The sequence below is a fragment of the Pygocentrus nattereri genome, chromosome 1 (assembly GCF_015220715.1).
Source record: "Pygocentrus nattereri isolate fPygNat1 chromosome 1, fPygNat1.pri, whole genome shotgun sequence".
NCBI classification, from domain to species: domain Eukaryota; kingdom Metazoa; phylum Chordata; class Actinopteri; order Characiformes; family Serrasalmidae; genus Pygocentrus; species Pygocentrus nattereri.
In genome coordinates, this window is record NC_051211.1 from 48,570,550 (window position 1) to 48,585,002 (window position 14,453).

Consider the following 14,453-nt stretch of genomic DNA (forward strand, 5'->3'; position numbering starts at 1 on the left):
GTGTTCACCCCTGGTCAAATCAAACATTTGGTTGAGTGAAAATAAACTTAAAAAACAGACGACCTCTACATGGAACAAACGGTTTACTGCACAATATTTATTTTACGCACACATTTAAACGAAAAAAAAAAAAATACAAAATGAAAAACAGCATGTGCATAAGTTTGTGAACCCATCCATCCATCCATCCATTTTCTAAGCCGTTTCTCCGTCAGGGTCGCGGGGGGATGCTGGAGCCTATCCCAGCAGTCTTCGGGCGGAAGGCGGGATACACCCTGGACAGGTCGCCAGTCCATCGCAGGGCAAGTTTGTGAACCCAAGCGTGTCATGTAGCCTATGAACAGTCTTTCTCTTGGTTTTTAGGATTGTGCTTCGACTTTATCCACAGAATATAGAAAAACTCTTGTTTGAGATCTACTTACAGATTGCGATATTCATGGGGATGGTGAAGATTGTTCTGTTTAATTCGTTCAGAGTGGGTTTAGAAGTATCTTGTATCGTTGTCTTGTAATATTGCTGACTTTTGTGATGAGGTCACGGCTGTTACTGTCTGATCACACTTCTGTGTGGATGATGTTTGTAAAACAACACCGCATAGTGGGACAGTACATCACTATTCCCATACCAGCCAAATCCTCCTGCTGGTGTTTAGCAGTGATGTGAGGGTTTTGCTTTGCATACCTGACCAGTCTATGAACATTTTTTGCAGAGATTTTTCTTAGTCTATTAGATCTTCTCTTGACTGCAACATTTCTCCTTAACTTCTACCTCTTGATGACATTTTTGACACTGAAAATTACAATGACAAAGTGTCTCGATATCTTTTATAGGCTCCTTTTGCTGAAGAGTCAGTTCTCTTCAGTTGCAGATCCTTGGTAAGCTGCTTAGATGAGTCCATGGATGTTGATGTAAACAAAACCCTGAGAGGTCTGAAGCGTTTATGCCGGACTTGAATTAAGACCTAATGGTCAAATTGTTTTTAAGACCTTACAAAAAAATAACAGCAGTGAATAAATTGAAAGGCTGTCCAAATGGCATATTTCATATTTATTTATTTCTAATTTTTTTTTAATTCAGCAGATAAATGGTAATTCATGCATTAAAGTTAGTATAAACATGTCATATTTAAGTTTATTCCATGCAGATGTTGTTCACTTAGAAAATAAACACTACATGTAATTTGACCAGGGGTGTCCAGACCTTCACCAACAACTGCATCAAATAAGTGGCTTCTAAGGCATTTTATTCATAAGTAAATAAAGAATAAATGTAATCCACTGTCTGTTTGATGTGTGACACATTATGTCAGAGCTCAATGTGAAAGCACTCAGTACGTCTAAGCATAAGTAGATGTGAAAGAAGCAACTACAAACTTTCCAGAAGCGTCCTGTTAAACCTGGTGGTCACACTGTTCGCTCTATGATGCTTCTGGGAGCCCCGTGCCGAGACGTTTTCCTTCATCCCACTCAGTGTATGATATCAAATTATCAGACAGTGCACATATGGAAAAGTGAACGACTGAACTGACGTATTGCTGGCACATTTTTCTGCACACTCATTTTACAACGATCTACAAGTCATAAACACAGAGCAGATTCCGGAAGCGATGGTTTGGGCATGAGCACATCCATGCATGTCTTGCATAAATTCACGTAGGGCCTCAGTAATACTTCCAGTTAAATCACTCGCTTTTCCATATGTTCTTTCCGTAAGTGTGGCATCACTTACTGAGCATTCGGGCCTCTTTCAGACTAGATAAAGATCATACAAAGAGTTGGATTTCCATCTCCGTACTAGCGTACTCTGAGCGTGTAATATCCAGCATGGGCAGGCTGTCAGCTGGCATCTGTAAGACTCCATAACTGAGTCTGGAAGAGAGGGCAAAGATCACGTTCCTGGATTTTCGATCATTACACGTAAGCCGTTGAAAATTCAAATAAACGTTGCTGAAAGTTTAATCACATCATAAACAAAAGAACGTTTGCAACAGCACCAGAAAACAAAGAATCACTATAAAGTGAGGTATTGCTGTTAAATTCATCTGTTAAGATGCTGATAGTACAACTTTCTTAATTCTTGACACAGCAGTAATATTGATCACATATAAAGAAATGCTATAGTGGCAACATCAGCCATCATTGTGCCTGTTAATGCTATAACTGCATTAATTCCGCTGTTGCGTATTTAAAAGATTGAGCCAAACTTGCTTATTTAGTATTGTGTGCTTAGAAAGAACTGAAGAGCACCACAGAAAAACAAAGACACTGTAGAATACAACCCCAATTCCAATGAAGTTGGGACATTGTGTAAAACATAAATAAAAACGATGATTTGCAAATCCTTTTCAACCAATATTCAACTGAATACACTACAAAGACAAGATATTTAACATTCAAGCAGATAAACTTTATAGTTTTTTGCAAATATTCACTCATTTTGAATTTGATGCCTGCAACACATTCCAAAGAAGTTGGGACAGGGGCGTGTTTACCACTGTGTTACATCACGTTTCCTTTTAACAACACTCAATAAGGGTTTGGGAACTGAGGACACTAATTATTGAAGCTGTGTAGGCGTCTGGGGAGGCGTCTTTCCCATTCTTTCCTGATGTATAACTTCAGTTGTTCAACAGTCCGGGGTCTCCATTGTCGTATTTTGCGCTTCATAATGCGCCACACATTTTCAATGGGAGACGGTTCTGGACTGCAGGCAGGCCAGTCTAGTACCTGCACTCTTTTACTAAGAAGCCACGCTGTTGTAACACGTGCAGAATGTGGCTTGGCTTTGTCTTGCTGAAATAAGCAGGATGTCCCTGAAAACGACGTTGCTTGGATTACAGCATATGTTGCTCCAAAACACACCCCCACACCATCAGAGATGCTGGCTTTTGAACTTTGTACTGATAACAATCCAGACAGTCTTTTTCTCTTTGGCCCAGAGGACACGACATCCATGATTTCCAAAAACAATTTGAAATGTGGACTCGTCAGACCACAGGACACTTCTCCACTTTGTGTCAGTCCATCTCAGATGAGCTCGGGCCCAGAGAAGCCGGTGGCGTTTCTGGGTGTTGTTGATATTTGGCTTTCACTTTGCATGGCACAGTTTTAACTTGCACTTGTAGATGGAGCAACGAACTGAGTTCACTGACAGTGGTTTTCTGAAGTGTTCCTGAGCCCATGTGGGAATATCCATTACAGAATGATGTTGGTTTTTAATGCAGTGCCGCCTGAGGGATCGAAGGTCACAGGCATTCAGTGCTGGTTTTCTGCCTTGCCGAGAACCTCGCCCCATCCTTGCTTGTAAACGACTGAGCTTTTCAGGGATGCTCCCTTTATACCCAATCATGACACTCACCTGTTTCCAATTAACCTGTTCACCTGTGGAATGTTCCAAACAGGTGTTTTTTGAGCATTCCTCAACTTTCCCAGTCTTTTGTTGCCCCTGTCCCAACTTCTTTGGAACGTGTTGCAGGCATCAAATTCAAAATGAGTGAATATTTGCAAAAAAAACCAAAGTTTATCCGTTTGAACATTAAATATCTTGTCTTTGTAGTGTATTCAATTGAATATAGGTTGAAAAGGATTTGCAAATCATCGTATGCTGTTTTAATTTGTGTTTTACACAGCGTCCCAACTTCATTGGAATTGGGTTTGTACACAACATTTATTAAAAGATTCAATTGTGTAACGTGGAGCGATGTTGAGGCGGACATATGTGCGAGAAACAAGCAACATTTATTATGGGTAAATCCAAAATCAGGGTCATAACGGTCCATGGTCAGAGAGCCAACGCGAACAGATCGGGGTGCATACATAACCAACTACAAAGCAGACTAAACAAGAACAAATTACAACAGGGGCTAGAAAAACAGCAAATGATACATCCAAACAGCACAAACAAATATCAAACAAAGACCAACAAACACACGGGGCAAACACAGGGCTTAAATACAAAAGGATCATGAGGAACAGACGGAAAACAGGTGGAAAAAACTCAGGGGCTGAGTCAGAAAACAAGGGGGCCGGACTGTGAATAAATCAAAACAAAAGCACATGACAGGACTAAAAGGTAAACAAAAGCACATGAGGAGACTGGGAGGAGCCAATCGTGACAAATTGCTGCCATATGTACAGTACTGCGCAACAATAAGAGACCAATCTTCATTTCTTTTCTAGTAAAACAAGCCATTAAACACAAGTTATTAAATTTTCAGCAGAGGTTTCTGAGGAGATGAGATAGAAGATAATCCACTTGTATAAAGATGGAGACATGATATAACTTTTATATCATTTCCCTTATATTATAATGGAAATTCTAGCTTTTATCTTTGAGAGGAGAAAATCAAGCTGCACTCTTACTTCATATCTGAAAAAATACACAAGCATTTCTGTCCATCCTTCCACTGTGAGAAGACAACTCAATGCTATGGGTCTGAAAGGATGTGTAGCTGTCAAGATGCCCTCACTGAGAAAATGAAAATTTGCACCTGAACACCGAAAGTGGATGTCTGAGATGTGGAGTGAGGTTTTAGGGTCAGATGAGTCTAAGTGGGATTTGGATTTCTTGGATTATGAGATGCACAAAATGCAGAAAACAACTTTTAAGTCTGAGCTTTGAAGGCATCTCTGCAGATGTCTAAAAAAATAAAATAAGTCTCCCGAAAGGAATGGAAGGTGTAAGACACACTAAATACTGCATTGTCAGCAGTTTCTGTTTTTATTTCCTCACACTGAAAAATGAATAACACATTCTTAATGGCTGTTTTGGCTGTAAATGAACCCCTTACATGGCCAGGGTCTGTCAGCGGGCCCAACGTTTTTTATTACACACTTCTATTACCTAAGAATATTGCAGCCAGTTTGCACGGAAGTGCTGTAGATGCTAAATAATAAGCATTGGTATGTAATAAGCCTGGGAGTTTATGGGGTTAAAAATTGAGGATGGTCTCTGACATTGTGTCTTTGAACAGTAGTGTAATTCTAGTCGAATCAATGACCGCGTACTATTCCAGTAGCCCAAATACTAGAACCAGAACTGCACCAGAAAGCTGAGATGGAAACTTGTAATCTGGCTGTAATGATCATCTCTGCTGCTCATGTTAATACATTCAAACACACACATACACCACTGTCTGAGAAATATGGAAAAGTTCAACAGGGAAAAAGGGAGATGGTGCTCCATGAAGGAGCCCATTTATAACAACAGTAATGAGAGAGAGAGAGAGAGAGAGAGAGAGAGAGAGAGAGAGAGAGAGAGAGAGACACAGACAGACAGAGAAAGAGAGACAGGAAAAGAGATATAGATGGTGTGTGTGTGCGTGTGCGTGTCTGTGCGCGTGTATGTGTGTGTGTGTGTGTGTGCGTGCGCGTGTACGCGCGTGCGTGTGTGTGTGTGTGTGTGTGTAGGGGTGTTCGCTCCATCGCACTCAAACATTCCACTGAACTGACTAGCCTCTGACACATGGTAACAATTAGAGATAGTCTTGTATGAGAACAGTAGAAGAGAGAGAGAGAAAGAGAGAGAGATACTGTGTGTGTGTGTGTGTGTGTGTGTGTGTGTGTGTGTGTGTGTGTGTGTGTGTGTGTGTGTGCATAGGCTTCAAATTGTCTTAACAAAACCAACTTCAACACATCCCAATGCATATTGTTGTTGTCTCAACTTTACAGAAGGAAACAACATCTCAACTTTCTAAGTAAGCTGATTTAAGAAGATTATGTTCTATGTAATGGGTCATTTCAGGTGGTCTGTTCTTCATGAAATTTTGACACAGCTGATTTTTCTAAATCATGCAATAAAATAAAAATGGAGATACAAGGTTTTGTTCCAACAGTAAAGATAAACTAATATATATATATATATATATATATATATATATATATATATATATATATATATATATATATATAAAACAGAGTGTAACAGATTCACATCCTCACTGACATAAACTCTGACTTATGTCATGATGAATCAACTTTCTCCAACCACTCAGATTGTCTTTATATTCCACCTGTTGAGACATGTGGATCTGCTACGTTTTCCCAGCTGAAGTAACATGGAATTACAACGGGTTTGATAGGTACTGTCCTGCAATAGAATCCATTAAGACTTCATAATGTTATGAAAGCACTAAAGTCCCTCCTCCCACTTAGGACTGGTGTGAACACCCTGCTTTCCCCAGATCATAACAATAAGGAAAAATGTTTAATTCAGTGAGCTACAACAGGTTTTTCTGAAAAAGAATTTTCAACTTTATAAATTCATAAAGTGAATGTATGTTTTCTCATTGGGTGACGGGGGTGGGGTGAGAGCCACTTTCTAGCAAGCCAAATAAAACGTCCTCATGAGCCAAGATTGGCCAGAAGGTTCATGAAATTGCACAGTTTTTAATGACCATGGCTAAGAAAGAGAACTGAATGTGGACTGGCCACGTCTAGCCAATATCCGCTGTCTTAAATAAGGTTTAACGTTGGTGTGAGTGCTGATCCAGTACATAATACGATCTGATGGCTTTAGTAATTTTTGAACTACATAATTTGCGTTTGGACACCGAGTACAAATGTCTTTGTGAAAGAAAACAGACATGAAAATACAGATCACTGGATTTTCGCATTAATGCTTCACTTCTTCTGAACAATCTTAACTCCCCAAAAGAAAAACGCTGATGTCACCTCTGTGGCTCTGCAGATCCAGACCTAGAAGTTCCTGGAAATCAAGACTGCTCCTCTGTCCCTCTCCCAGAAGCTCCCTCTCCTCTGTCCACCCTGCCCCCAACTCCCTGCATCTCAGAAGCTATTTCTAGCACCTGTTAGCAGACGAGTGCCAGGGTCCAGCTGTCCCTGCATCAATCATCCACTCAGAAGGAGTCTAATACTGGCCAAGTCGCGGTGGACAATATGCCAATATTTCATAATATGGTTATAAATGACATCACAATACACCACAATAGGCTCCTCTGAACATATTGCGGTAAACGCCAGTGTTTAACGAGCAACAGTACATAATTATTATGTAGAATGTTGAATAAAAATCATTGTATTTATATTTTTTGACAGTATGTATAAAATGTGGCACTGATGTTGCATTCTGTCTTTTCCAATTCATGAAACCTTAAGCTTAAGAGACCCTTATTAGTCCCACAATGGGGAAATTTCACCTCCGCATTTAACCCATTCGTGAAGTGAAACACCACATACACACTAGTGAGCACACACACACTAGGGGGCAGTGAGCACACTTGCCCAGAGCGGTGGGCAGCCCAATCTGCAGCGCCCGAGGAGCAGTTGGGGGTTAGGTGTCTTGCTCAAGGACACCTCAGTCATGTGCTGTCGGCTCTGGGGATCGAACCGGTGACCTTCCGGTCACGAGGCTGGATCCCTAACCTCCAGCCCATGACTGCCCCATGTGTGTGCCCCAACCTCAAGAATAATAAACAGTGTGATGCATAATGTGTACGATAAAAATGTCATGGAACTGAACACTGCACAAAGAATGGCCATCATATCATCGTCATCATATCAAAACAGCATCTGCCCTTTACACTGTGTGAAGATCAGCCCTGCCTCAATTATTTTATAATGGTCTGATCACAGTTATTTGAGCCGATCGCAATTATTTCTAAAATCCTTGCACTTAATTGTACATGAGTAGGAGTCTGCGTTCATGTATACCATCGTGTGCCACAGGTGTGTGTGTGTGTCTCTGATGGTTAGGCCTAACGGTTAGGCCTAAAGCGTAGAGCAACATAGCAGAGTAGTGTTTCCTGTCAAGGCAGCGGGCCAACCCCCATGTGACACAGCCACTTGCGTTTTGCATGCAGCGTGTGAGTAAGTGAGGGGGCTCCAGGAGGTTTTCCTGTTCTCCTGTCACTCGACACTCTAAGCCACAGAGAGGAATCCATGGCAGGTGTCCTTCTGGAAAGATCCATCTTATCACCAACAGCAGCCGGGCCGGACTCGAGCTGCTCTCGCATGGGTGTCACTGTCTGAGTCTGTTGACCTATTTCCCCCTGGCGCTCACACTGTGACAACCTCAAACACACATCTGCTCGCAATCTAAAGTAATGTCCCCCCTCTACACTGCCCCCTGATCTGTTTGACCTTCCTCTTCTTCCATCTCTCCTCTTCATCCAATTCCATTCAGACTGAGTCAGTCTTCATCTGCTAGCATTTGATCTGTTTTTTTTTTTTCTGTTTTATTGCCTCCACTCTTAAAGGGCCCAAATCATGGAAAATCCTCCCTTGCTTTTTTGAAATGAAAGAGTTTGATATTGCATGTAAACACGGTTTCAAAAGGTATGATTTGTTCTCCAGTTCATACGGTCCATATACGGAAAACCAAAATCCTCCCATGTTTGTGACATCACAGAAATGCATTTACATATATATGCCAATTGAGCCTGATAGCCCCATCTGCTTACAGTGAAGTTGTAAAGAGTGTTTCAGCCAGCCTGGTCTGCTTCTTAACTGAGGCACAATACAAGGCAGCCAATCAGAACTGGGTTTACTTATACTGTATATCAGTCATAACGGCACAGTTACAATTAAACAGACTGTTTAACTCTAAGGGATAGAAGAGAGATTGAAAAACAGCCATGTAAAGATTACTGTTTTGGTACAAAACCCATTCAGAAGATACAAGTGGACCTCAGAGGGAAAAAAGAAATGTAGGATATGGGCCATTTGAAAGGACAGCACTATGACCTGCACTGTAGTTTGTGGAAGTCAGTGAGCAAACCCAGTAGATACCGCAGGTTCTCTCTTAGCGTCACATATCGTCTATGTCACGGCAGATGATCGGTAGATGTCTAGATGTGACTGATGCTTCAAACTGATTTGTGACATTAAAAACTGCCATAAAAGTGCATATTTACTTTTTCATATTTTCTCTTGTGCTAACTTGTCGTTGAAATTGCTTCTAACAGTAGCCACTGGTTTTCATGGATCTATTCCACAAAGCGCTATTCAAATAGATCTGGATTGAACTCGATTGAATAAGGATCCTTTTGGTGTAATTTTAAGAGAACAAAACAAAACAAAGCAGTCCAACCAAAACAGGTCATGTCAGGTTTGGCAGACATTCTTTCAGTAGGTGGGAAGAATGGGTTCATTAAAAATACTAAAACTAATTCAAACATCTTCTGATAACTGGACCCCCCAAACATCCCCATCTCGAATTTGACTCATTCAGTCTCATGTGCAGAGCGACCAAACACTCAGTCTGCCAAAACCTATTCACCCAGGCTGAACCACATTCAGCTGGATTTATTTAGTTGACACTGACAACAATCTAGTTGTTTGTATTGAGTTTCTTTGTGGTGAAAGGAACCCACACAGTGCCTGACATCCCTCTGCTCATTCTTTTTACCCTCAGTATATTCCAAAATGCAAATCTGGCCTGCGTTAAACTTTGACCCTTTATGCCTATGAGTTAGGCCCACTGAACAGCAACGCCTTCAATCTGTCTAATTCTACTGCACCATCTCTGCACAGTCTTACCAGGGAATTCACTCACCATCCTCTTCATGGTTAAAAATGAGAGGTCAGCTCAACTCGAAATGATACAGAAACTGTTAACAAGGCTTTCTTGAGTTGACTCAACTTGAGGACACAAGTTGGGTCAACTCAACTCAAACTCAATGTTCACACAACTCAAACTCAAGGTGGGGTTTCTACAGAGACCAGTGAGTGTGCATATAGCGTTTAACTTGTGGATTAACTGAATTTGTTTCCCCAAATAACCTGCACACTCCTCAATGGCCAAGATCAATTTTTCCCAACGATTATTCCAAGCCAGCAGTATTTACAGTTGAAGAGACACAGAGAAACAAGATCAGCATTGATCATGTGCGTCTGAAACACACCCTCAGGCGTGCTTGGCTGACTGAGGCTCTTGAGCGAGCACTGCTGTAGTAAATATGCCAGTGCATCATTAAAGCGGTACGGCACAATATTTCACTATTGCCTGTGTCAGTCGTGCACAGTAATACACTGCTGTTCATGTTGCTGGAGCTGATTTCAACTCAGTCTCAGCTTATAGAATTTCAAGAACACACAGAGATTTGAGAAGCTGGAACAGATTACGCAGTAGTGCCACATTTGGGCGAATCGGCAAAAAGTGGCATATTTAAAACCTGCCCACAAGAACAATGGATTTCATTCAATGTTGCACATACTGTGCTTCTCCTCTGTACTAAAACCCAATAAACAGGACTAATTATTCTCTCCGTTTAATGAAACCTGCAGTGATGTTTAAGTACTATGACGCCCATGCTAGTGTTCGAGTGTTTGGTTTATCATGATAACAATAAGATATTGAATCACTGCCCACCTCTAGTGCCACATTTAAAAAATACTCTCAGAAAAATTAGTGCAATGGTTTTATTTATTCAGTTTCACTCACTGTGTTGAACTAAGCCCAATTAAACAGTACGAATTACTAGAGATGCAGAATAATACTGAGATAATATCGGTATTGATGGCTTTTGGTATTGATAATTGCTTAAGAGCTGTCTGCATTGGACAGATGTTTCAAACTGCAAACATGGTGACTTCTGGTTCCTATCACCACCACTGTAAAAAAAATCTGGTAACACTTTATTTGGAGTGGTCCTTTGTAGATGATTAATAAACTCAACAGTTTATTAGTAACACATCAGCAACACATCAGTGAAGCAGCAGTAGTGACGCATCTGAATACACTGAAGTAAACATCTTGTAGATGTTCTGTTGATACATGACTTACATTCAGTAGATGTGTTGATAACATGTTACTTCCATTACGCAAAATTTAAGATTACACAGAACCCTAAACCTGGCCCTAATCCTAACCTTAACCTCAACCCAAAGCCTAATCCTAACCCTCACCTGGGCCCTAATCCTAACCCTCTTTAATCTCAACCCAAAGCCTAATCCTAACCCTCATCCTGGCCCTAATCCTAACCCTAACCTTAACCTCAACCCAAAATCTAATCCTGACCTTCACCCTGGCCCTAATCCTAACCCTAACTTTAATCTCAACCCAAAACCTAATCCTAACCCTCACCTGGGCCCTAATCCTAACCCTAACTTTAATCTCAACCCAAAACCTAATCCTAACCCTCACCTGGGCCCTAATTCTAACCATAACTTTAATCTCAACCCAAAGCCTAATCCTAACCCTCACCTGGGCCCTAATTCTAACCCTAACTTTAATCTCAACCCAAAGCCTAATCCTAACCCTCTACTGGCCCTAATCCTAACCCTAACTTTAATCTCAAGACAAAGCCTAATCCTAACCTTCAACCTGGCCCTAATCCTAACCCTAACTTTAATCTCAACCCAAAACCTAATCCTAACCTTCACCTTGGCCCTAATCCTAACCCTAACTTTAATCTCAACCCAAAACCTAATCCTAACCCTCACCTTCACTGTGGCCCTAATCCTAAACCTAACCTTAATCTCAAGACAAAGCCTAATCCTAACGCTCATATGTTTCTGACATGTTACTGAGGGTCTGTTGAGCGTTCATTTTAAAAAGGCCACTCAAAATAAAGTGTCACCAGAAATCTGAGTCAGTTTAGAGTTTTTGACCAATCGGTCACTCTCGTTTAAGCACAGTGTGAGGGAATTTATCCCGATAAAGCCTGCTCACCCCAGAATGAGCCAGGCTGTAACAACGTCTTTCAACAAACAGACCTCACCGTGACAGAACCAGCGACTTCACCCACCCTCCATCAGCCCAACAGCACACATGACGCTTTTTGGGGTAGTGAACAAACTGCACCAGCACTCCGCGTGAGCGAAGAGACAAAGCGCACCCGTTCACAGCTCACCACGGCCACATTCACACAAACGGGAAGGTCAGGGAAAGTGTAGCAGTTGCTCAGTTCACATTAGTGACTTCAGTGGACTGGCTAACAGGCTAACCACTCATTTGCGCTCATTGGAGATGAAACAGCTGCACAGCTGTCAACATTGTAGAATCTCAAAGGCGCCCCCTACTATTAGCAAGTGGAACTGCGGCCACTAACTTTATCCAGCGTTTTGAAGGGCGCATTAAAGGGGAAGTCCACCCATTTTTCAATTTTGTTTGCATACATCTGATGCTGCAATGTAAACAAACTCATTCAGAGTGGTCTGATGTAAAAATGACTTTAAGTTACAGACTTAGATTTCTTTACAGTGGTGGTGATAGAAAACAAGGAACAAGGGCCATTATGTCCACAACACAAATGTAGGGATTTTATTTGCCATCCAAAACAATAGTGAATCTTCCTGTCTTCCGAGTTTCATATGTAATGATTATGATGGTGAAATAGTAAAAAAAAAGTTTTGTTTGTTTGTTTGTTTGTTTTCACAGCGCTCTGCATATGACTGGATTGAAATAAATGAATTACAAAGACGTTTTAGGCCAAAACTGTCGTCAAACAATGTTTCAGCCGGTATTCACAGCCGTTTTGTGTACAACTCCTTAAGTGAGTTTTCAAAGCCATTCAACTCTTCAGACGTCTGGTTCCTATCACCACCACTGTGAGCAATTCCGACTTGGTGCATTTAACACCAAACAGCTCTGGCTGACTTTGTTTACATCTCAACCATTTAATTACGCACAAGTTAAAGAAAAAAAACGGGTGGCGTCAACTTTTTTTGGCAGTAAACCCCCCCCCCCCCCCCCCAACCCCTCATCTCTGCCAGGCGCCGCTTACCTATCGATACGAGTTTGATGTGCTCCCTTTCGAGGAACTCCAGCGCGACGGACACGTTTTCCAGTTTCATCTGCCTGAAGTTGGGTCTGGCGTGGTACTTTCTGTACATTTTCTTCTGGCTCAGAACCTCCAGCAGCCCTATGAGCTTGAGGCCGTCGCTCAGGTCTCTCTGCAGGTCGCCGATCTTCTTGTTGAGGCACTTGAGGTGCTCGTTGCACCACCTGGTGAAGGTGTTCTGCTGGATCTTCTTCCACGGCGCGTCCTCCGCCAGGTCCTTCTCTGTGGCCGGCATCTCCTCGTCTCCTTCCTCGCCGTCGTCCGTGGTGCCCTGGTAGTACAGTGTGGGCTGCTGCTGCTGCTGCCGCTGCGGTTCGTAGTATGCGTTGTTGCTCATCATGTTTTCGCTTTTTCGCGCGCCCCCTTTTTATACGGCAATCACTGAGGCTTTACCACAAGCGGGCGGGTGGAGGGGGGGGGGGCGAGGGCAGTACCAGGCGCGCGCGCTCGCTGAGGTAAAAAAACCGTTAAAGGCTGTTTTAGGACAAAGAAAGCGGAATGAGAGAGTTGGGTATTAGTTTCCCTATTCCGAGCCAAGTTTTCGTCTTCACGCCAACTGCGAACGTAAAAAATGAACGTTATTTAGTCCCCAAAAGAGCGAAAACAGGCTAACGACCTCTGAAACGTTTTGAAGCGAGAGAAAGTGAGAGAGAGACGGGTAGAAGAGACCGGCGCTCGGCGGCGTTGGAGCTGCGGGTGTCGCGGCCTCTGCTAGCTACACTTGAATGGTTTAAATAAAGCAAGTGGTCAGAGAAGGCTTTAAAAAAAACTCCTGAGACCCTCCGGCTCACGTCAGTCCAGTGGATTTCATGGTATGCCGCTGTCATCATGACCATATACAACTGTGGGACGGGTAACTAAGTGTCTAATCTCGCTGGGATACCGATACGGCGTCTGATTGGCCGGGGCGCACGCCGGGCAAAGGGATTGGCTGCGACCCCCAAGAGCTGCGACGGCCGTTACAGTGATGAGTATTTTTAGGCCTCCCAAATGCGTTGTTGTTGTTTTTTTCCACACCCGTTTTCGCACAGACCCCGCCCCTGCGCTCTTATTGGCTCATAGTTTTTTTCCTGCGTGTGAGTGCGAACTTCTAGCCAATCCTGGCGCAAGAGGGCGGGGAATACGGGTGTGGAAAAAAATCACGGCTCCCTAAACTGGGTGCTGTGCCGTACAACAACAGTCTGCTCTGAACGAGCCTTAACAATTGAGGCCAAGAAAGGCAAGTGACTTCAGAACCTTATAGACAGAGCTGGTAAATTTACACACAGCGCGCTGAACACGTGTCAGAGAGTACGGAGAAGAGATGATGAACGAGACCGTGTGATTTATTAATATGTGGTTTGTATATTAATAAAGGCTAAGGGACCCATTTTGACACGCCACTTATTCTAGGCCATGAGATCATTCCTGTAAGGCCTTGGTCAAGCTTATAAATACAGCTGGTTATCCATAGGCCTGCTTTAAGTATCTAGCACTAGCATGTGGTTAGATGCTGAATGGGGTATGTTTCTGAACTTTATTTTACATTTACGGTATTTAGCTGACGCTTTTATCCAGAGCAACTTACAATTTGATCATTTTACACAGGTAGGCCAAGGTGGTGTAAGGAGTCTTGCCCAAGGACTCTTATTGGTATAGTGTAGGGTCGGGGATTGAACCCCAGTCTACAGCGTAGAAGGCAAAGGTGTTAACCACTACACTAGCCAACCAC

The 14,453-nt window shown here is 42.5% G+C and overlaps 1 protein-coding gene across 8 annotated transcripts in view; it reads right to left on the minus strand.

Moving 5' to 3' along the window:
- flncb (filamin C, gamma b (actin binding protein 280)) overlaps nucleotides 1-13,576 on the minus strand; it is a 113,664-nt gene extending 100,088 nt beyond the window's left edge. For 4 of the 8 annotated variants that reach the window (XM_037539075.1, XM_017698973.2, XM_017698976.2 and 1 more), the window contains exon 1: nucleotides 12,686-13,576. In XM_037539075.1, coding sequence (XP_037394972.1) covers nucleotides 12,686-13,082 — 397 coding nt within the window. In that variant the 5' untranslated portion in view covers nucleotides 13,083-13,576. The remainder of the gene's footprint in view (nucleotides 1-12,685) is intronic. The other 4 variants (XM_037539078.1, XM_017698975.2, XM_017698977.2 and 1 more) reach the window with 1 other exon arrangement.
- Nucleotides 13,577-14,453: the final 877 nt, after the last annotated feature.